Source organism: Amia ocellicauda, chromosome 1 (genome assembly GCF_036373705.1).
Source record: "Amia ocellicauda isolate fAmiCal2 chromosome 1, fAmiCal2.hap1, whole genome shotgun sequence".
NCBI lineage: Eukaryota > Metazoa > Chordata > Actinopteri > Amiiformes > Amiidae > Amia > Amia ocellicauda.
Window position 1 is genome coordinate 25,912,501 of NC_089850.1, and position 16,707 is coordinate 25,929,207.

Genomic DNA, 16,707 nt, shown 5'->3' on the forward strand with positions numbered 1-16,707 from the left:
AAGGGGAGGTACCTCAGCACTGCTTATACGCATTTTCGATGCTTGTTTTGAGATGGAAAATTGTGTTTTAATGCCTCGCACAATCAGCGAATCTCACAAGAAAATGCATCGCAAATGGAGGTGAATTGACTCGCTTTTTGCGATGCGAACCCTGACAAAATGTTTGCTGAAACGCAAATGAAAATAATACACTAAATCGTTGTAATAATAAACAATGAACAGTAATTATAAACTAAAACTCAATCTCTATCAAAACCTGTGGCATCAGTGGCTTGCTCTGTGCCGTGTATTGAAATGTTCAATACAATAAGCTTGGAAGGATGGGCTAGAAATGCGTTACAGGGCTGCGCAGCATTGTGATGGATATGGTTGCTGCAAACGCTGCTTCATTACGTTCAGAAAACAGTGCATCTCACCACAGCACCATATAGCTCTTGCTAAAAACTACATAAACTACAACTAAACAAGTACAACTAATAATAAAACTAGCAAATTATAATATAAAACTGTATTTATACATTTGTAAAAGTTGAATGGATTGGCGCAATAGACGGAAGACTTCCTAGTCGCGCACAGGTACATGGAGGCTCTAAACAACGTGATTGGATAAAAACATGGCATGATCGCCGTCCCCAGCTTTCAATTCACATTCTACAGGATCAACACTGGCTTTGGGAATGACATGAAACTACTTGGTACTGAGGGTTTTCATGTGACGTGCGTGCCTACATCATGGTATTGAAGTGGTTAAATGCTCAGTCCTGTTGTCGTCCATAGTGCCAAGAGTCTATGTTTCAAAAGTCTATATCCAAAATTCTATGTAGAATTTGACATGCCTGAAACATGCACATAATCCTCGTGTCTTCCACGTATGTGCAATATCCCACATGTCTACAGCATAACTTAAAAATGACTTTACACATAAACCTGAGTTTCCCCCTTAAATCAATTCATTTGTTCGATGCTGCGACTGTGCAAAAGCATTGGCAAGAAAGCCAATTGATTTTAACTAAGAAATTCTAGTGTGCTTGTATTCAAAAGTCACTTAAGTTATTCTGCACCTTTGGGAAATTGCTTCCATGTGCGCCACGATTGAAGACAGAGGTAGAATTACGTGCATGTACAGGTATGTCAAATTCAATGTTGAATTTTGGATATAGACTTTTGCATAGATTAGCATGAGAGAAAACCTTACAGCAAATACAACACTTTCATCAGCACAATTTCATAATTAATACCACAGTTGCCCTATTACTAGCAACGCTGCAAAAACTTACCGTTTGCGTTTCATTTCAAGTGCTCAAGCTTGTCGGATATGCTCTGTTGGAAAGCTAATTCTGATTCACACAGTCCACAAAGCACCGTATGGTTATCATTCTCTCTTATAAATACTCCCACAGTTTCGATGCTTTTGCCGGAGTTTTGTTTTGCGCGGTAGGCTGGATGTGACATTTTTACAGTGAAACGCACAGTGGGATGACAAACCAAGTGATGCATTACTGCCATCTACTGCTGTTGGCTATTAAACTGTTGTTCTCGCACAGCGCTAGGAATACGGGCCAAGGATATTAGGCAAAAGGGCTCAGATCAAGGATATTAATAAGAACGGCTAAGATAGAGGCAACGTAGCTTAATGGACTGAAATATAAGTTGACGTATTTTACTAGTCGAATTAGTCGACTAAGTCTATTAATTGTTGCAGCCCTAATGGAACTTGAATAAGGATAATACCCACCGGTTATACACCTCTGGTCTATCAAGTCATTAAATCTTTCACCAATTAAGAAGTCTCCCATAGGATGGATCAAAATTGTGACATCCACGGCCTGACAATTCCCAGTTCCGCCACCAGGGGCCTCCCTTGTCTTTGCTTTTGTCTGTCTTCTCTCCTTGCTCCCGGATTTCTAATCATTCAATTACCTTTTCCACCTGTATATTGTTTATTGGCTCATGAGCCCTTGTATTTAATCTCCATTACCACATTACATTGACACTAAGTCTTGTTCGCATCTTTGCTGCAATTCCCAAGCCTTTTACTCTTCAATGTCTACTGCCTTTCTAGTGTTCCGACCCCTGCTTTCTCCTGTGTTTACGCCTTTCGGATTTACCTTCTAGTGTTGTTCACTCGATCGCCTGACCTCCTGACCGTGACCGCATTACGCCTCTTGCCTAACCCTTTGTACCTCGTATCGGATTCCTGGCTTATAACCTGCGCTTGGATCCCCTAGCCCTGTCTTTTGTTTTCTCCGGGTGTTACAGAAGACTTAGCCCGCAAAGGATTCAGCAGGTCAGCCCGATGTTCAAGACGCCCTTGGCTGCTCAAGGCTCATTGCTCCGGGAACATGAACGAATGCTCCGCCAAATCGAGTCGACCTTAGATCAACTCCTCAAGCGCACTCCTCAACATCCAGCGAATACTCCCCCCCTAGCTGCAGCCCCCGCAGTGGTCGCTTCAACTCCTGTTCCCCAGCCTGCTCATCTCGCGGTGCCTGATAAGTATGATGGCTCACCTGAGCGCTGCGAAGGCTTTCTCCTGCAATGCAACCTGTATTTTACCCATCTGCCTACGTCCTTCCCCACAGACGAAGCGAAGATAGCCTTTGCTACCCATCGCTACCCTTCTTACCGGCAAAGCACTGCAATGGGCATCGGCAGTCTGGAATCAGCAGGGGGCAGTCACACGATCCTTCACTACCCAGTTCAAGGACATATTCCACCACCCTGCAGAGGGAAGGAGTTCTGGGGAGCAACGACTTACGCTTCATCAAGGCACTTCATCAGCAGCCGATTATGCCCTCCGCTTTCGTACCCTACAGCTAGTAGCGGCTGGAATAATCAGGCCCTCCTCACTGTCTTTCGTCAGGGATTACATCCAGAACTACAATCTGAAATGGCTTGTAGGGATGATTCTCGGTCATTCAACTAGCTGTTCGATTAGACACCACCTTCTCCATTACACCTCAAATCTAACGACGTGGAGCCAATGCAAATCGGGCGAACACATCTGACCCACGAGGAGTGTCAGAGACGCATTCAGATGCGTCTTTGTCTCTACTGCGGGCAGGGTGGTCATTTCCGCAAATCCTGTCCCCAACATCCTGGATCATCCACTCCTTCCCTAGAGGGCTCTGTGAGTACCGTACAATGTCCACCTGTCACACCTGAACAATGTCATGACTAAATACTAAAAACATTTCTGTTTCCACTTTAATAGATTCAGGCTCAGCAGGGAACTTCGCCGATAGGGGGATTGTCACCCACTTAAACATTCCCCTCTCTCCTTGCGAACCCCCTCTATGAATCCACGCCATAAACAACCAACCCATCGGAACCGGTCAAGTTACACTGATGAGGATCCCTTTGATCTTGCGCATCGAATGTCTACATACGGAACAATTATTATTTTTTGTCATTGACTCACCGGGAGCTGATCTCATCCTGGAATTTCCATGGCTGTCACATCATAACCCTGTTATCTCTTGGACGTCTTGTGAGGTTCTCTCCTGGGGGCATTTCTGTTTTTCTCACTGTTTGTCTCTGCCGTGTCATGCCACTCACATAGAGAGTCCCAATCTATCAACTCCACCAGACATTCCTTCTGAATATCAAGATCTGGCCGCTTTTTTCCACAAACCACAAGGTTCATCTCTACCCCCTCATCGATCATGGGACTGTGCAATAGATCTCCTCTCTGGCGCCTGTCTTCCTAGGGGTCGTATCCATCCCCTCTCCCTTCCCGAAACTCATGCCATGGAGGAATACATCAAAAAGGCTCTAGATTTAGGTATTATCCTCGCAGGTCTCCTCGCCAACACCCGGCTGGTCTACTAGATTCACTTCCTATTCCAAACAGACCCTGGTCACACATAGCCCTTGATTTCATCACCGATCTCCCCAGTTCAAATGGTTTTACCACAATACTTGTAGCCATGGATCGGTTTTCCAAAGCATGCCGACTAACTCCTTTGAAATGTCTCCCCACAGCTCTCGCCACTGCAGAGTTCCTGTTTTCCCAGGTGTTTCGGGTGTATGGATTGCCAGAAGAAATAGTTACCGATCGTGGCCCCCAATTCACGTCTCGGGTATGGACTGCCTTTTTCAAATCCTTAAATATCAAAATAAACCTCCCCTCAGGATATCACCCACAAACCAATGGACAGACAGAGGACTCTACAAGACTCACCCCATTTCAGTGTATCCTAGGCTATGAGCCGCCACTCTTTCCTGGGACAGACGAGAGGTCGGATATTCCAGCTATGGATGACTGGTTCCGTCGGAGTGCCGAAGTCTGGCACGCAGCCCATGGCCGTCTACAGCGCGCTATCCACCGGCAGAAGCTGCAGGCGGATCGGAGGAGACGACCAGCACACCAGTACTGTCCTGGACAGGAGGTATGGTTGTCAATGTGAGACATACGCCTCCGGCTTCCATCCTGGAAATTAAGTCCTCATTTTATTGGCCCCTTTAAAATTCTCCGACAGATTAATCCTGTGACATATAGATTACAACTACCTTCCCATTTTAGAATATTGCCATCCTTTCATGTCTCCCTTCTCAAACCAGTCACTACAGATCCCTTCACTCCATTCACTGACCCTGCCACAACATCGCCTCCTCCTACTCCCATTGAACTGGATGATGGTCCCGCATATGTGGTCCGAACTCTCCTCAGCTCCCGACGGGTCCGGGGACGGCTTTAGTATCTCGTAGACTGGGAGGGGTACGGCCCTGAGGAGCAATCTTGGGTACCGGCCTCAGACATCCTCGATCCCTCTCTCATTTCCGATTTCCATAGAGACCATCCGACTGTGCTGCCCCCTGGCTTCGTGGACATCCTCGCCGCCAGTTGTCTCAGGCGCCCGGAGTCACCAGTAGAGAGAGGGGGGTACTGTGACATCCACTGCCTGGCAATTCCCAGTTCCGCCACCAGGGGCCTCCTTTGTCTTAGCTTTTGTCTGTCTTCTCTCCTTGCTCCCAGATTTCGAATCATTCAATTACCTTTTCCACCTGTATATTGTTTATAGGCTCATGAGCCCTTGTATTTAATCTCCATTACCACATTACCTCTTTACAAAAATTTAATAGATCTGGTTAATTACAGAAGTCTAGGAACACTTGCAAGATGTATTTCTGGCTCTCAGGATACCAATGCTGAACCTCTGTCTTTAATTTCCAATGTGTCATAGATAATGTGTGTCCACGTCTCTGCCTGCACTGGCAGCTACCACATGACGCTAAAGAATGGAATAATGTTATGCCTTTAGTTCTCCTGTCCTGTAACCCCAAACCTCCACATTACCACTCCCATGTTTTATTTATTTCCCTTAATAGATTATGTATCTGAGGCTCATTACATGTCAAATCAACCAATTTCACGATCCTCGCAGAAATAACTTGACCGCATTATAGATCGTCCGTGTTCAATAAAGTATGATTTGCAAGGTGGTTCTGCAAGGTATGGACACGTCAAAGATCATGAAAAGGATGTATTTACTGAATAATGATTAAAAAAAAAAAAAAAAAAGATCTAAGTAACAATTAAAGGGCTAGATATTTTCAGGATATTATCTGATCACTAGAAATATAGGCCTGCTCATAACAGAATGCAGTTGATTTTTCCCCCCACTAGAATCGAGAAACAGACCTTGAATGTCTGGTCCTTAGTTACATAAACAGTGGATTAAAGGAATGTGATATGAAACATGTGATTTACTTTTAGAAGATAACAATCATTGTCAAGGCCAGCTTCCAGTTTCCAAAAAGGACTTCTCATGTGAATCTAAACACACCAAGAAAGTAGATTCATTCACTGTAATTTGGAAGCAACATGAGTATGCAAATGAAAAACCGAGGTGTAATTAGTGACTAGTTTCAGTACTATCCCATAAGATTGAATAGAATTTATAGTTCTGTAAATTCAGCCTTCCTTTGTACAGAACACTGCATAACTGTCTGTTCATTATTAAATAATACTGAAAAATAAATATATGTGGAATATTACAAATACATAGTTCACATGCATTTAATATGTAATTACTTTTACATTTTATAATATTGCATTACTTCTTACTTTACATATAACCACATTGTAATCACATACAGCTAACATTAAATGCACAGTAAATGTGAAAATTAGACAAACAATTATTACTTCACAAGATTATCACATTTATATGAGACAAAACTTAAAATTAAAGTAACAACGATTTTCAAAACATTGTACTGTAAATAAATCCTACCTTGTAATTGACTTTGAAACTCTAGGCCTTAAATATAGTTACTACATACTGTGGTTATTGTTTAATTCATACATTGTTACTGAAGCCTTAATTTGGGGGGGCACTAGAGAAATGATAAGCTACCATGGGTCCTATATAGCACTCCTTACCCTTTTTCATATTCAAACAATTTTGTATACTATTACCCAATAGCTGATGTTCATTACTTAAGTATTTTTCAGTTGTGTTGTGCACTTGACAATGGTAGGATATGCACTGCTAACCAGGCTAATTAGGCCTAGATCAATTCTAACTTGCTAATCACAAAGTACAAACACAATGTTGGCGATAGGATCTTTCTTGTCTAGAACCACAACAGAATACTTTGCAGGCTGTTAAATCAGTGCAATAAATATGCAGTACAGCTTTCTTGAGCAGGCAGTTCCTTATTTCACATGGTATGGTGTATGCTCCCCCACACAACAATTTAACAGCTGCATTTCTGGAACTTATAAAGTGCTGTCTAAAACTAGAACAACCACAAACAGGCTGGGGGGTAGAAGAGCAGTAAACACTTAATCCCTCGATTAGGACATATTTGTGAAAGGTTCTTTTAATAAACACCAGGTAGCTGAGACTGTTTTTTACAGGTTTATTGTATGCAAATAAGTAATAGCTATTATTCAATACATAATAATGCTATTACATGTCTTGCAAAAGTTTCTAAGAATTCCCTTGTATAACGTAACTTCTCTAAATGTATACAATACACATCAGCCTACCTACTCAACACAGAACATACTGAAATACTGTCATGATATAAACAAATCAGTTATTGATGTCACAGAAGTATTTTTGTCATACTTTAAGCATTACAACACATTGATTTTTTGTAACTTGTGTTTATGTTCTTTAAACTTACATGTACAGTTTTTTCCTTTACTATACTGTACACCATGAATATTTTAAAGATAAATCTGTCAAACCATCTGAGCTATTATGGTTCATCACTGCTTCTCAGACTTTCACTGTGACCCACTATTTGTAATAGGCCTAATGGCCTCAATCTTGTTACCTGGAAGATCAAATTGCAAAATAATACCACATGACCCATCCTCTTTTTAGATTAATTCTATTAGTGTTGAACTTAGTAAACATAAAAGACAACAAATAGACAAAATGATGCAATGAGCATAAGGATTTAATAAAATCTACAAATAGGAGTTTTTTTTCCCCCACAGTAATGCACGTCATTGGAATGTACAGTGTAGATGAACAACTATTTAAAAGTTAAATGTCTTCAGTTTCTGCTTCATATACATTCAAACAGCACAGATAGTCAGGAGGACAGGCTTTATGGGGGTATGGTCTTGGTAGCAGCCTTGTCTGCTCTCTTCAAGCTCCCAGAATTAATCTTTGAAGTACATTATGGGATGGAGAATGACTTTAATTGCTTCAAGATTATTACTAAAGCCTGGGCCGATAGGGTTCTATTCTCCAATTATATTTGGTCAAATTAATTAATTTTAAATTACCTGTACCTTATTATTGCATACAAATAATATAAGTTTCCCCAAAATGCTGATGGAAAGATTAGCCTTATACACTGGTGGAATAGGGCTAAATATTAAATATTTATTTGACTAAAGGATTTTAAGATCTTTGTCCATTTTTGTAATGACTGGGCTTATCTGTAATTTCAGAATTACAGAATTTGGAAAATACTCACTACATTTATTTTCCTTTTAAGCAGGTCACATGAAAAAAATGTGAATTCATAAAATTGCTACCGTAGTTCATTCACAAATAAAGTGGAATATATCGATACTCACTACAATTTAATTCTTACTCATACCAGTCTTACTGAAACATCTGAAAATTAAAGATTAGTATTTAACAAACAATCAATTAACAATTTTAAGAATGATACTAGGGCACATTAAAAAAAAAAATAATAATAATAATAATAATAATAATAATAATAATGATTATGAAGATAATGGTGATAATGAGCACAAACAAGGCATATTCTGTGGTTCAGTCGATATGTTTTTCTCTTTCCAAAGAGTTACATAATTACAGCATTAGAGTAATCAGAGGGATTTTCCAAGTAGATTATCTGATGGTCTGGATTTAACTCAGTCCTCCTTTGACTGAACACTGGCAAAACCGAATTAAGATGCAGTGCAAAGCAAAATACAAAACTATGGGGTTGTGCATGTCAATATACATTTATTTAAAATTGATATAGCCTAATATATGACTTCTGTGTGTTTAGTTTTTGTTTTCTCAAGCTTACTTGATTTGTATCAGTTTATTACAAATTTTATTTTACAGCAATAAGAGGGTTTAATACTGAAAATCCATCTATGACTCATTTTAAAGTGCTGTACTAAGTATGAAAACAATTTGAATCATACTACTGAATGACATCTTTCTGAATCATGTATGGATTTTCTAATTATAACCAAATAATGCAAAATACTTTCAGATATAAAGCAACTATGGTTTTCTGTATGAAAAAAAATCTATAGAGGATTAATGAAGTATCATTATACAACCATAAGAGATAGGTCTAGGGCTCAAGGTAAAATGTATTTAATTTGAAATGAGATATATGAGGAAATACAAGTAACAAGCATTGTAAAATATGTTTTTAAACAGCTTTCCAAAAACTACAGGTTTTTATTTTCAGGTGATTTATTTTTTTCTGCCAGATGCAGGGTAGATCTTTTTAAATCTTTTTAAATCGAGCTGAATTGTAATTTTCTTAAAAAAATAAAAAATAAAAAAAATAAAATCTTGGATTTGTTTTTATTTGTTCAAAGATATCAAAGAAGTTATATTCAGGAACAAATTGGGTTTAATTGGAGTTTATTTTGGTTTGAGTACATCACTTCCAGAGTTTATTTCTCTATGTGGGGAGCTTAGTTTCCAGGTGAACTGGGTGGCTTTTGCTTTCACTTTGCAAAACAATTGGTGGAAAACTGTTGCAAAACATACTGAGTTCGCTTTCAAAAGAACTGAGACCATGAGACTTTTGTTTTGATCTGCATCCTGGTAAATTAATCACTAGCAGAGGTTTCACATATAGCTCCAAACAAGCCAAACCGCACTTCAATGCGCATCATGTGTGAAAGGACCTAAAAGGGGTCCACAGAAATCCCACAGTTTCTCAGGTTATTCTATAAGTAGAAACATATTCTGTGGAGTGAGTTTTTCATGTCCTCTATGTACCAGAAATCAGAGATCGAGAAATATGCCATTCTCTTTTGGAGAACTGAGTTTGAACTACGCTGCAGCCTACACGGCAGTCCCCTGAATAAAATATTATTATTATTATTATTATTATTATTATTATTATTATTATTATTATTATTAATAGCGACAGTTCTGGGTGGTGAAATAAACTTTTTATGACTACAAACCGATGGTTCTTTTGGAAAAAATAGTGTGATGGAGCAATCCAACGTGCATAAAATGTTAGTTTTTAATGATTTTCATGAATTTCCTGATTTTCCCCATTGACTTGCAGCAAAGCAGCACTACAGTTAGTACCCTGGTGACGTCACTGCATATTTCTCGATCTCTGATTTCTGGTCCATAGAATGAGCTGGACATTAAAAACTCACTCCACAGAATGTTTCTACTTATAGAATAACCTGAGAAATATTTAGATTTCGGTGGAGTTCCCCTTTAAGATTCAGATTCAGGAGTTTTCGTGTTCAACCCGGATTCTGACAAAAACATGGGGAGTAGAAATTGCATTAAATCAGTTTGAACCAAAAAATCTGAAACACTTATTAAAAGCTATTTAAATGGGTGTTGCTAACTCCAATATAGAACTGTAACCAAAATTCTTCCTATAAATTTGCTTGTCTTGTTTATTTGTTTGGTTTGTGACCTTACTTTGAAAGTAAGTAAAAATATAGGCATAGATTTATTTGCATTGACACTTTGAATGTCATAACCTCAACAGAATGCTATTTAAGACTTGTATCTGTCAGTGAGGGAAAAGGAGGAAATAAGCTTCAGAAAACATAGATTAATAACAAACAAACAAAACTTTATTATGGGAACTGAAAAACAATGTCTAAATCATACACAGGATATGCCAAATTGTACTGACCTAGTACTGTAAGGCAGTGCTCAAATGTTTTACTTGATAAGACACTGAAAAACAATACTTTAGTTCAAAATTCAAATATTTTATTAATTTAGTATGACATATTTGACACTAAGCCCCAGATACACATCAGCAGTAAGAAACTTTGATTGATACATCTTTCCAGATTGCACTTCAGTTATATGACATAGAGCCCGACCGATACAGGTTTTTTGGGTCCGATTCCAATACCGATAATTGGAAAGCTAAATCTGCCAATATTTACTTTTTTTGTTAGCATGCAAGACAGACATTTTCTATCATGGATCCCTCAAAGCTCTCCCTGTCAGAGAGAAATTGTGTCAAATATGCACTAAAGGCAGAATTTTTACATTTTACATAATAAACTTCACATTATACACACCCAAGGTTTGACGAGCCATCGCAACCCAAAGCCTGTTGATGGTCCAAACCCTCCAACCCCGATGGCCAGCGAGAGGCCTCCTCCAGAGGGAAGAGCACAGCCAGCAGCACCGATAAAGAACTTTCTGATCTCCTTGCTGCTGTAATAACTATACTGCCTGGAGGGGAGGCAACCATTAGGCCTGGGCCCTAAGCCATGGACACCCAGAGATTCATTTTCTCCTACATGCCATCCATAGGAGTTTTTTGTTTTTCTCTCCTCCGTGCCTAAATGGTTTATTTACTTAAATGTTCACTCACTTTATTCTAGATCATGTAAAATGTTTACAGGTCTATATTTGATTTTATTGTATTTTTGTTTTTTATTTTGCTATACGTTTGTTGTACGTTTACCAGTCTGTAAAGCGCTCTGTGGCTACCCTGCGAAGGGCGCTATACAAATAAAAATTGATTGATTGATTGATTGCTTAATTTTCAACTAACCACAAATCAAACATTGTTAAAATAAATTAAATAAAGTAGAAGAAGGTAGAATAAAGGAAAAATATAAAAATATGCATGTTCTTAATACAAAGACCAAGGTATATAAGCAATTTGACACACAAATAGAATTTGCATGTTCTATACATTAGAGCAAATAATATGATAGTGTTAAGTGCTGGTTTAGCTGATCTTAGCATTTTACACGCGTCAGGTTCTCTCAGGTTCCCAAGTCCTCCTCAGTGCTCAATACAGCCGATCCAACAAGGACAGGATACAGTGCAGGCAGCTCAGCTGCATTTGTTTTTAAAAATGCCATCGAAAGTGTAACATTTAATATGCATGTTAAACGTATTGCAATATGAATTATAGCCAAAACACGATGTAGGATTTGAAATAGTTTTATAAATATAACATATAGTTTCAGTTTTATCCAACATTGTCTAAGAGATGCGTTTTTCACTTATTTTCTTTAGATGTTTTAAGGTGATCTGAGCTTGCTTGTCATTTGGAGACATATTTTTTTGCTGATATCCAGTCAACATCTTCAGCGAACATTTACACTTTTTCTATATTTTTATTCCTATTGTGAAAAGCAATTAAATTAACTTTTCTGTAAAAATGTGCCTCTATGTCATAGTATATAGTAATTTTCCATCAGGACGAAAATAAACAATAATCAAATCAATGGATACTTAAATGCAGCGCAGCTTTGAAAAATACTTTCTATTGGTTATGAGGGTTTTAGTAAAACACATGTTTATTGGTTTATGAGCCCTGTGTTTCTCAATGGGTGTGCGTTTGTTTCACCACGGCACTCAGTACTGTGCGTGGCGCCACTGTGCTGAGAGTCACTGTGGACTCAGAAGCTTCCAGTAGAAACAAAAACACCATAACTATGTTAAAAAATAATGGAAAATAATTATAATAACGACTGTAAAACTAAATAAACATGTATTTATTTATTTTCTGAAGTGTGACAAAGGGTTTAATGGTAATTTGAAAAAAATATTTAGCGAATAGTTTGAGAAAATGCGTCGGTGCATTATCTGTGGAATATGTGCCGATACATATATTTCTATAATATCAGCCAATAATACCAGTGCTCTGATATATCGGTTGGGCCCTAATATTACATCACCAACCCACATAGTAATTTAGGTACTGCAACAATAAGAAATCAGCATATCATGTTTTAAGGAATATAATTAATTAATTAATGGAAATAAAGACAAACCCACCTGGCTGCCTGGTAGGCCTACTTGGCTTTACAGGGCTATCCATAACAACTGATCTCAAACAATACTGGATAATTTGCAACTTTTCAAATGAGACAAAATAAACACATTTTTAACATTGTTAGGCCTCTATCTAGATGATCTAGAGCAGGGGATCCCAATGTCTGGTGATGGAGGGCCAATTTCTGGAGGTTGCATGAAATGGGGGGCCGCAGTAGAAACTGAACCACCGATGAAAACTAAATATGTCCCAAATCATACATTTTTATTTCCTATACATTTATGTTAGGGAACATTTATGAACTTTGTTGTTTTATTATATTCTACCAAATTACATGTGCAATTTGTAACAGATTTTTTTTTAGGTTTATTAAAGGTTCAGAAAAGGGGTGGTTGAAGGTTGGCTTTGAGGGGCTGCATCCATCATTGAGGGCTGCATTGGGCTGCACTTTGGGAACCCCTGATCTAGAGGGTTCACTGTCATTCTTTTTAAGGCAAATAACCTAGTTCATGCCTGCCTAATTATGTGACCGTCTTCACTGATGGCTGATTTAAATCAAGTTGATTTTTATACAAAACAAATAGCTCAGCCTAGGCCTATTTCATAAACCTTTGAATAAAACACAAAACATATTGTCTACTCATAAAACACTTTAATACAGGCAAGTTACAATTCAACACTAAATCTGCATATTCCTGTTTGTACAATTATGTCACTGTTCTATCTAATTAACTACTTCCTACACTGTTGTTTTTTTTTTCTTTATTTCAGTTCATGGATATAATTATTTATTTAGTTATGTACAGTGCCTTGCGAAAGTATTCACCCCCCTTGGTATTTTTCCTATTTTGTTGCATTACAATCTGTAATTTAAATGGAAGTGAAGTGAAATGAAAAAAATAACTAATAATAAAACAGAAAAGTGGTGCGTGCATATGTATTCACCCCCTCTGCTATGAAGCCCCTAAATAAGATCTGGTGCAACCAATTACCTTCAGAAGTCACATAATTAAAGTCCACCTGTGTGCAATCTAAGTGTCATATGATCTGTCACATGATCTTAGTATATATACACCTGTTCTGAAAGGCCCCAGAGTCTGCAACACCACCGAGCAAGCGGCACTGTGGAGACCAAGGAGCGCTCTAAACTGGTCAGGGACAAAGTTGTGGAGAAGTACAGATCAGGGTTGGGTTATTAAAAAAATATCTGAAACCTTGAACATCCCACCATTAAATCCATTATTAAAAAATTGAAAGAATATGGCACCACAACAAACCTGCCAAGAGAGGGCCGCCCACCAAAACTCACAGACCAGGCAAGGAGGGCATTAATCAGAGAGGCAACAAAGAGACCAAAGATAAACCTGAAGGAGCTGCAAAGCTCCACAGCAGAGATTGGAGTATCTGACAATAGGGCCACTTTAAGCCGTACACTCCACAGTGGCCAGAAAAAAGTGATTGCTTAAAGAAAAAAATAAGCAAACACGTTTGATTGAGCTTTTTGGCCATCAAGGAAAATGCTATGTCTGGCGCAAACCCAACACCTCTCATCACCCCGAGAACACCATCCCTACAGTGAAGCATGGTGGTGGCAGCACCATGCTGTGGGGATGTTTTTCATCGGCAGGGACTGGGAAACTGGTCAGAATTGAAGGAATGATGGATGGCGCTAAATACAGGGAAATTCTTGAGGGAAACCTGATTCTTCCAGAGATTTGAGACTGGGACGGAGGTTCACCTTCCAGCAGGACAATGACCCTAAGCATACTGCTAAAGCAACACTCGAGTTTAAGGGGAAACATTTAAATGTCTTGGAATGGCCTAGTCAAAGCCCAGATCTCAATCCAACTGAGGTTGTAAGGCAACAAAATAGGAAAAATACCAAGGGGGTTCAATACTTTCTTAAGGCATTGTAAATTGACCTCATTAGCCAATTTCATTACAATTGCAATCAAACTTCATGGTTTAATACATTTTAATCTAAAAAATCATTTCATTACACTTAAATATTTGTAATTTTATTTAATGTTGTTTCTCCTAAAAATACATTAGAATTCTTTATTGACTAAATTACACTGAACTGACTGAACTTGTATGGGATCTTGATGAAGCACATTTATATGCATGTACACTATTTGGGGGTGGGGTATAACTTCAGTCAGATTCATTTATTTTGGATTTAAACAAAATCAGATTTATACACATTTTAAAAATGAACAAAAATGGCAACCCTGACCTACACTGTGCTTACCCTACTAAAAGCAGAATAATTATACAGGAAAAATTGTTTGTTAGTAACCAGATTCACACTGCCAGTAACAACAATGCCCAGCAGAGAATGAGCTCCAGCCTAGAAAGTAAATATCTGCCAACCAGGAGATCAGCACAAAAATGACAGGCCTGTATCCAAAAGCAGCTAAACACCTAACATCTTCTTCACGTGTCACACATTGTCTTATTGCTGTTGTTTATTAACCCATAAGGCTCAGTTCTGTAACTTTGTAAAATGTACAATGAATGAAAGTCACAAGCTGCATACACAGGCTGAAAGAATTGAAATAACAAGTATATAGGATCCACAAGTAGGCCACACCATCTTAGAAGACTATAGCATGCAAGCCCATACTAGTCCAATATCCTTCTGAACACAGACTGAATAAATCATGGTATACAGATTTCATCTCCAGAGACCTGTTTCTCCTGGCACTAAGGCAACACTAACTCTGCATCAAGAGGGTTTGTACATTAAATAATGAAACTCCTAAGCTTCTCCCTCTGTCAAATACCTCCCGTCACAAGATTTCAGTGATTCCAGGTCAGGTGGTCACAAAAATGCATGGCCTGGAGCCAGGAAAAAATAAATTAATAAAACCATAGAGAACAAGCAAAGTAGGCACATCCAACCGAGCTCATTTAATGTTTCACTAGCCAACTGTGGAAAACTTAACTTTAACACATGCATGTCTTCAGAGTAGAGGGGTTATTATCCAGGTACAGCAGGTCCGCACTAGCTTGCTGGAGAGAGCCGTCGGTGTTTCGCATGTCAGCCTATGAGCTGTGAAACACCGCGGTCTGTGCGTGTACGTGTTTTAAAATATCACGATACATGTCAGATATCGTTATCTGTAGGGAGAAACATTGGTGTATTACATGGCTTAAATCCTCTAGGCCAGGGTCTCAAAAGCATTACAGTGAAGGACACTTGTTTGGCATCATTAAAACGGAACGCAATCTTAATGAATGTATTAATTGCATACGTGTACTAATCACGTCCTCTTAAGTAGTACATATTTTGATTACTGAAAACCCCTAGGGAGCTACAGATTGTGGCAGTTTCCTTTACAACGACTCTGGAAACGCAATCTCGGGGGGAAAGACTTCATAAATAGGAAGCCAAACAATTCAATCGATCGGGTACAGCTGGTAAATGCGTTACACCAGCAAACAGCAAGGAGGAAAAGTTAGGTTTCTTTAGTGTAGTGTTATAACCAAAATCTGTCCTACCTTGCTGTGTGTTCTCCATTTCAGGACTACTGTCCCAGTGCACAGATCCAGTGTTTAATATTGTTCGTGCGGGTTTATTATTCCCCTCTCTCTCTCTCTCTCTCTCTCTCAGCTCCTGTCTGTCAGTCTCCGCGCTGCCCGGGTGGGCGGGGCTACAGCTCCACTGTCACGCAACTCTCTGTTGCGAATCCACGCTTTTGTGCGCCTGAGCACAGAGATGTGCACTAAAACTGTTTCACATCCTCGCCATACTCCTTTTAATGTTGATTTTACCATGCTGGGGAGGTATTTATCCAGCAGTGTACCAGCAAAGCCTTGTGATTTTCACGATTTTTAATAATATTTAAAGTTAAGATATATCTATAACTTCAATATTATTAAAAAAGTATAATATAGTATATTATAACTAGTATAGTATAGTGTAGAATAACTAGCAATTCTAGCAGTTTCGCAACTTCTAACTGGTTAGCATTTCCATTACATTTTGTACTACAACAAAAAAATAGGAGGAGTAAGACTTTTCAAAGACAAGAATAATCACATTTTTGCGCATAATAAGGCGCCCTGCCCATGCATGTAAGGTGCAGTGCTGTTTTCTAGAAGAAAAAATATAATTGTAGCTTGAAGATTAATCAATGGTACTCAACGCTAGAATGCAGTATTGATTTATCAGCAGTTGCTTAAGACGTTATAAAATAAGGATTCATCGGATCTAATTTACCAAAATAATGAATCATT

At 38.6% G+C, this 16,707-nt stretch overlaps 1 protein-coding gene across 4 annotated transcripts in view; it reads right to left on the bottom strand.

Moving 5' to 3' along the window:
- The window catches only part of tpd52l1 (tpd52 like 1), a 43,289-nt gene extending 27,175 nt beyond the window's left edge, over positions 1-16,114 (bottom strand). For 3 of the 4 annotated variants that reach the window (XM_066699768.1, XM_066699760.1, XM_066699754.1), the window contains exon 1: positions 15,970-16,114. In XM_066699768.1, coding sequence (XP_066555865.1) covers positions 15,970-15,988 — 19 coding nt within the window. In that variant the 5' untranslated portion in view covers positions 15,989-16,114. Of the gene's footprint in view, positions 1-15,413; positions 15,562-15,969 lie in introns of those variants that run through there. The other variant, XM_066699776.1, reaches the window with a different exon arrangement.
- Between the last annotated feature and the right edge of the window lie 593 nt (positions 16,115-16,707).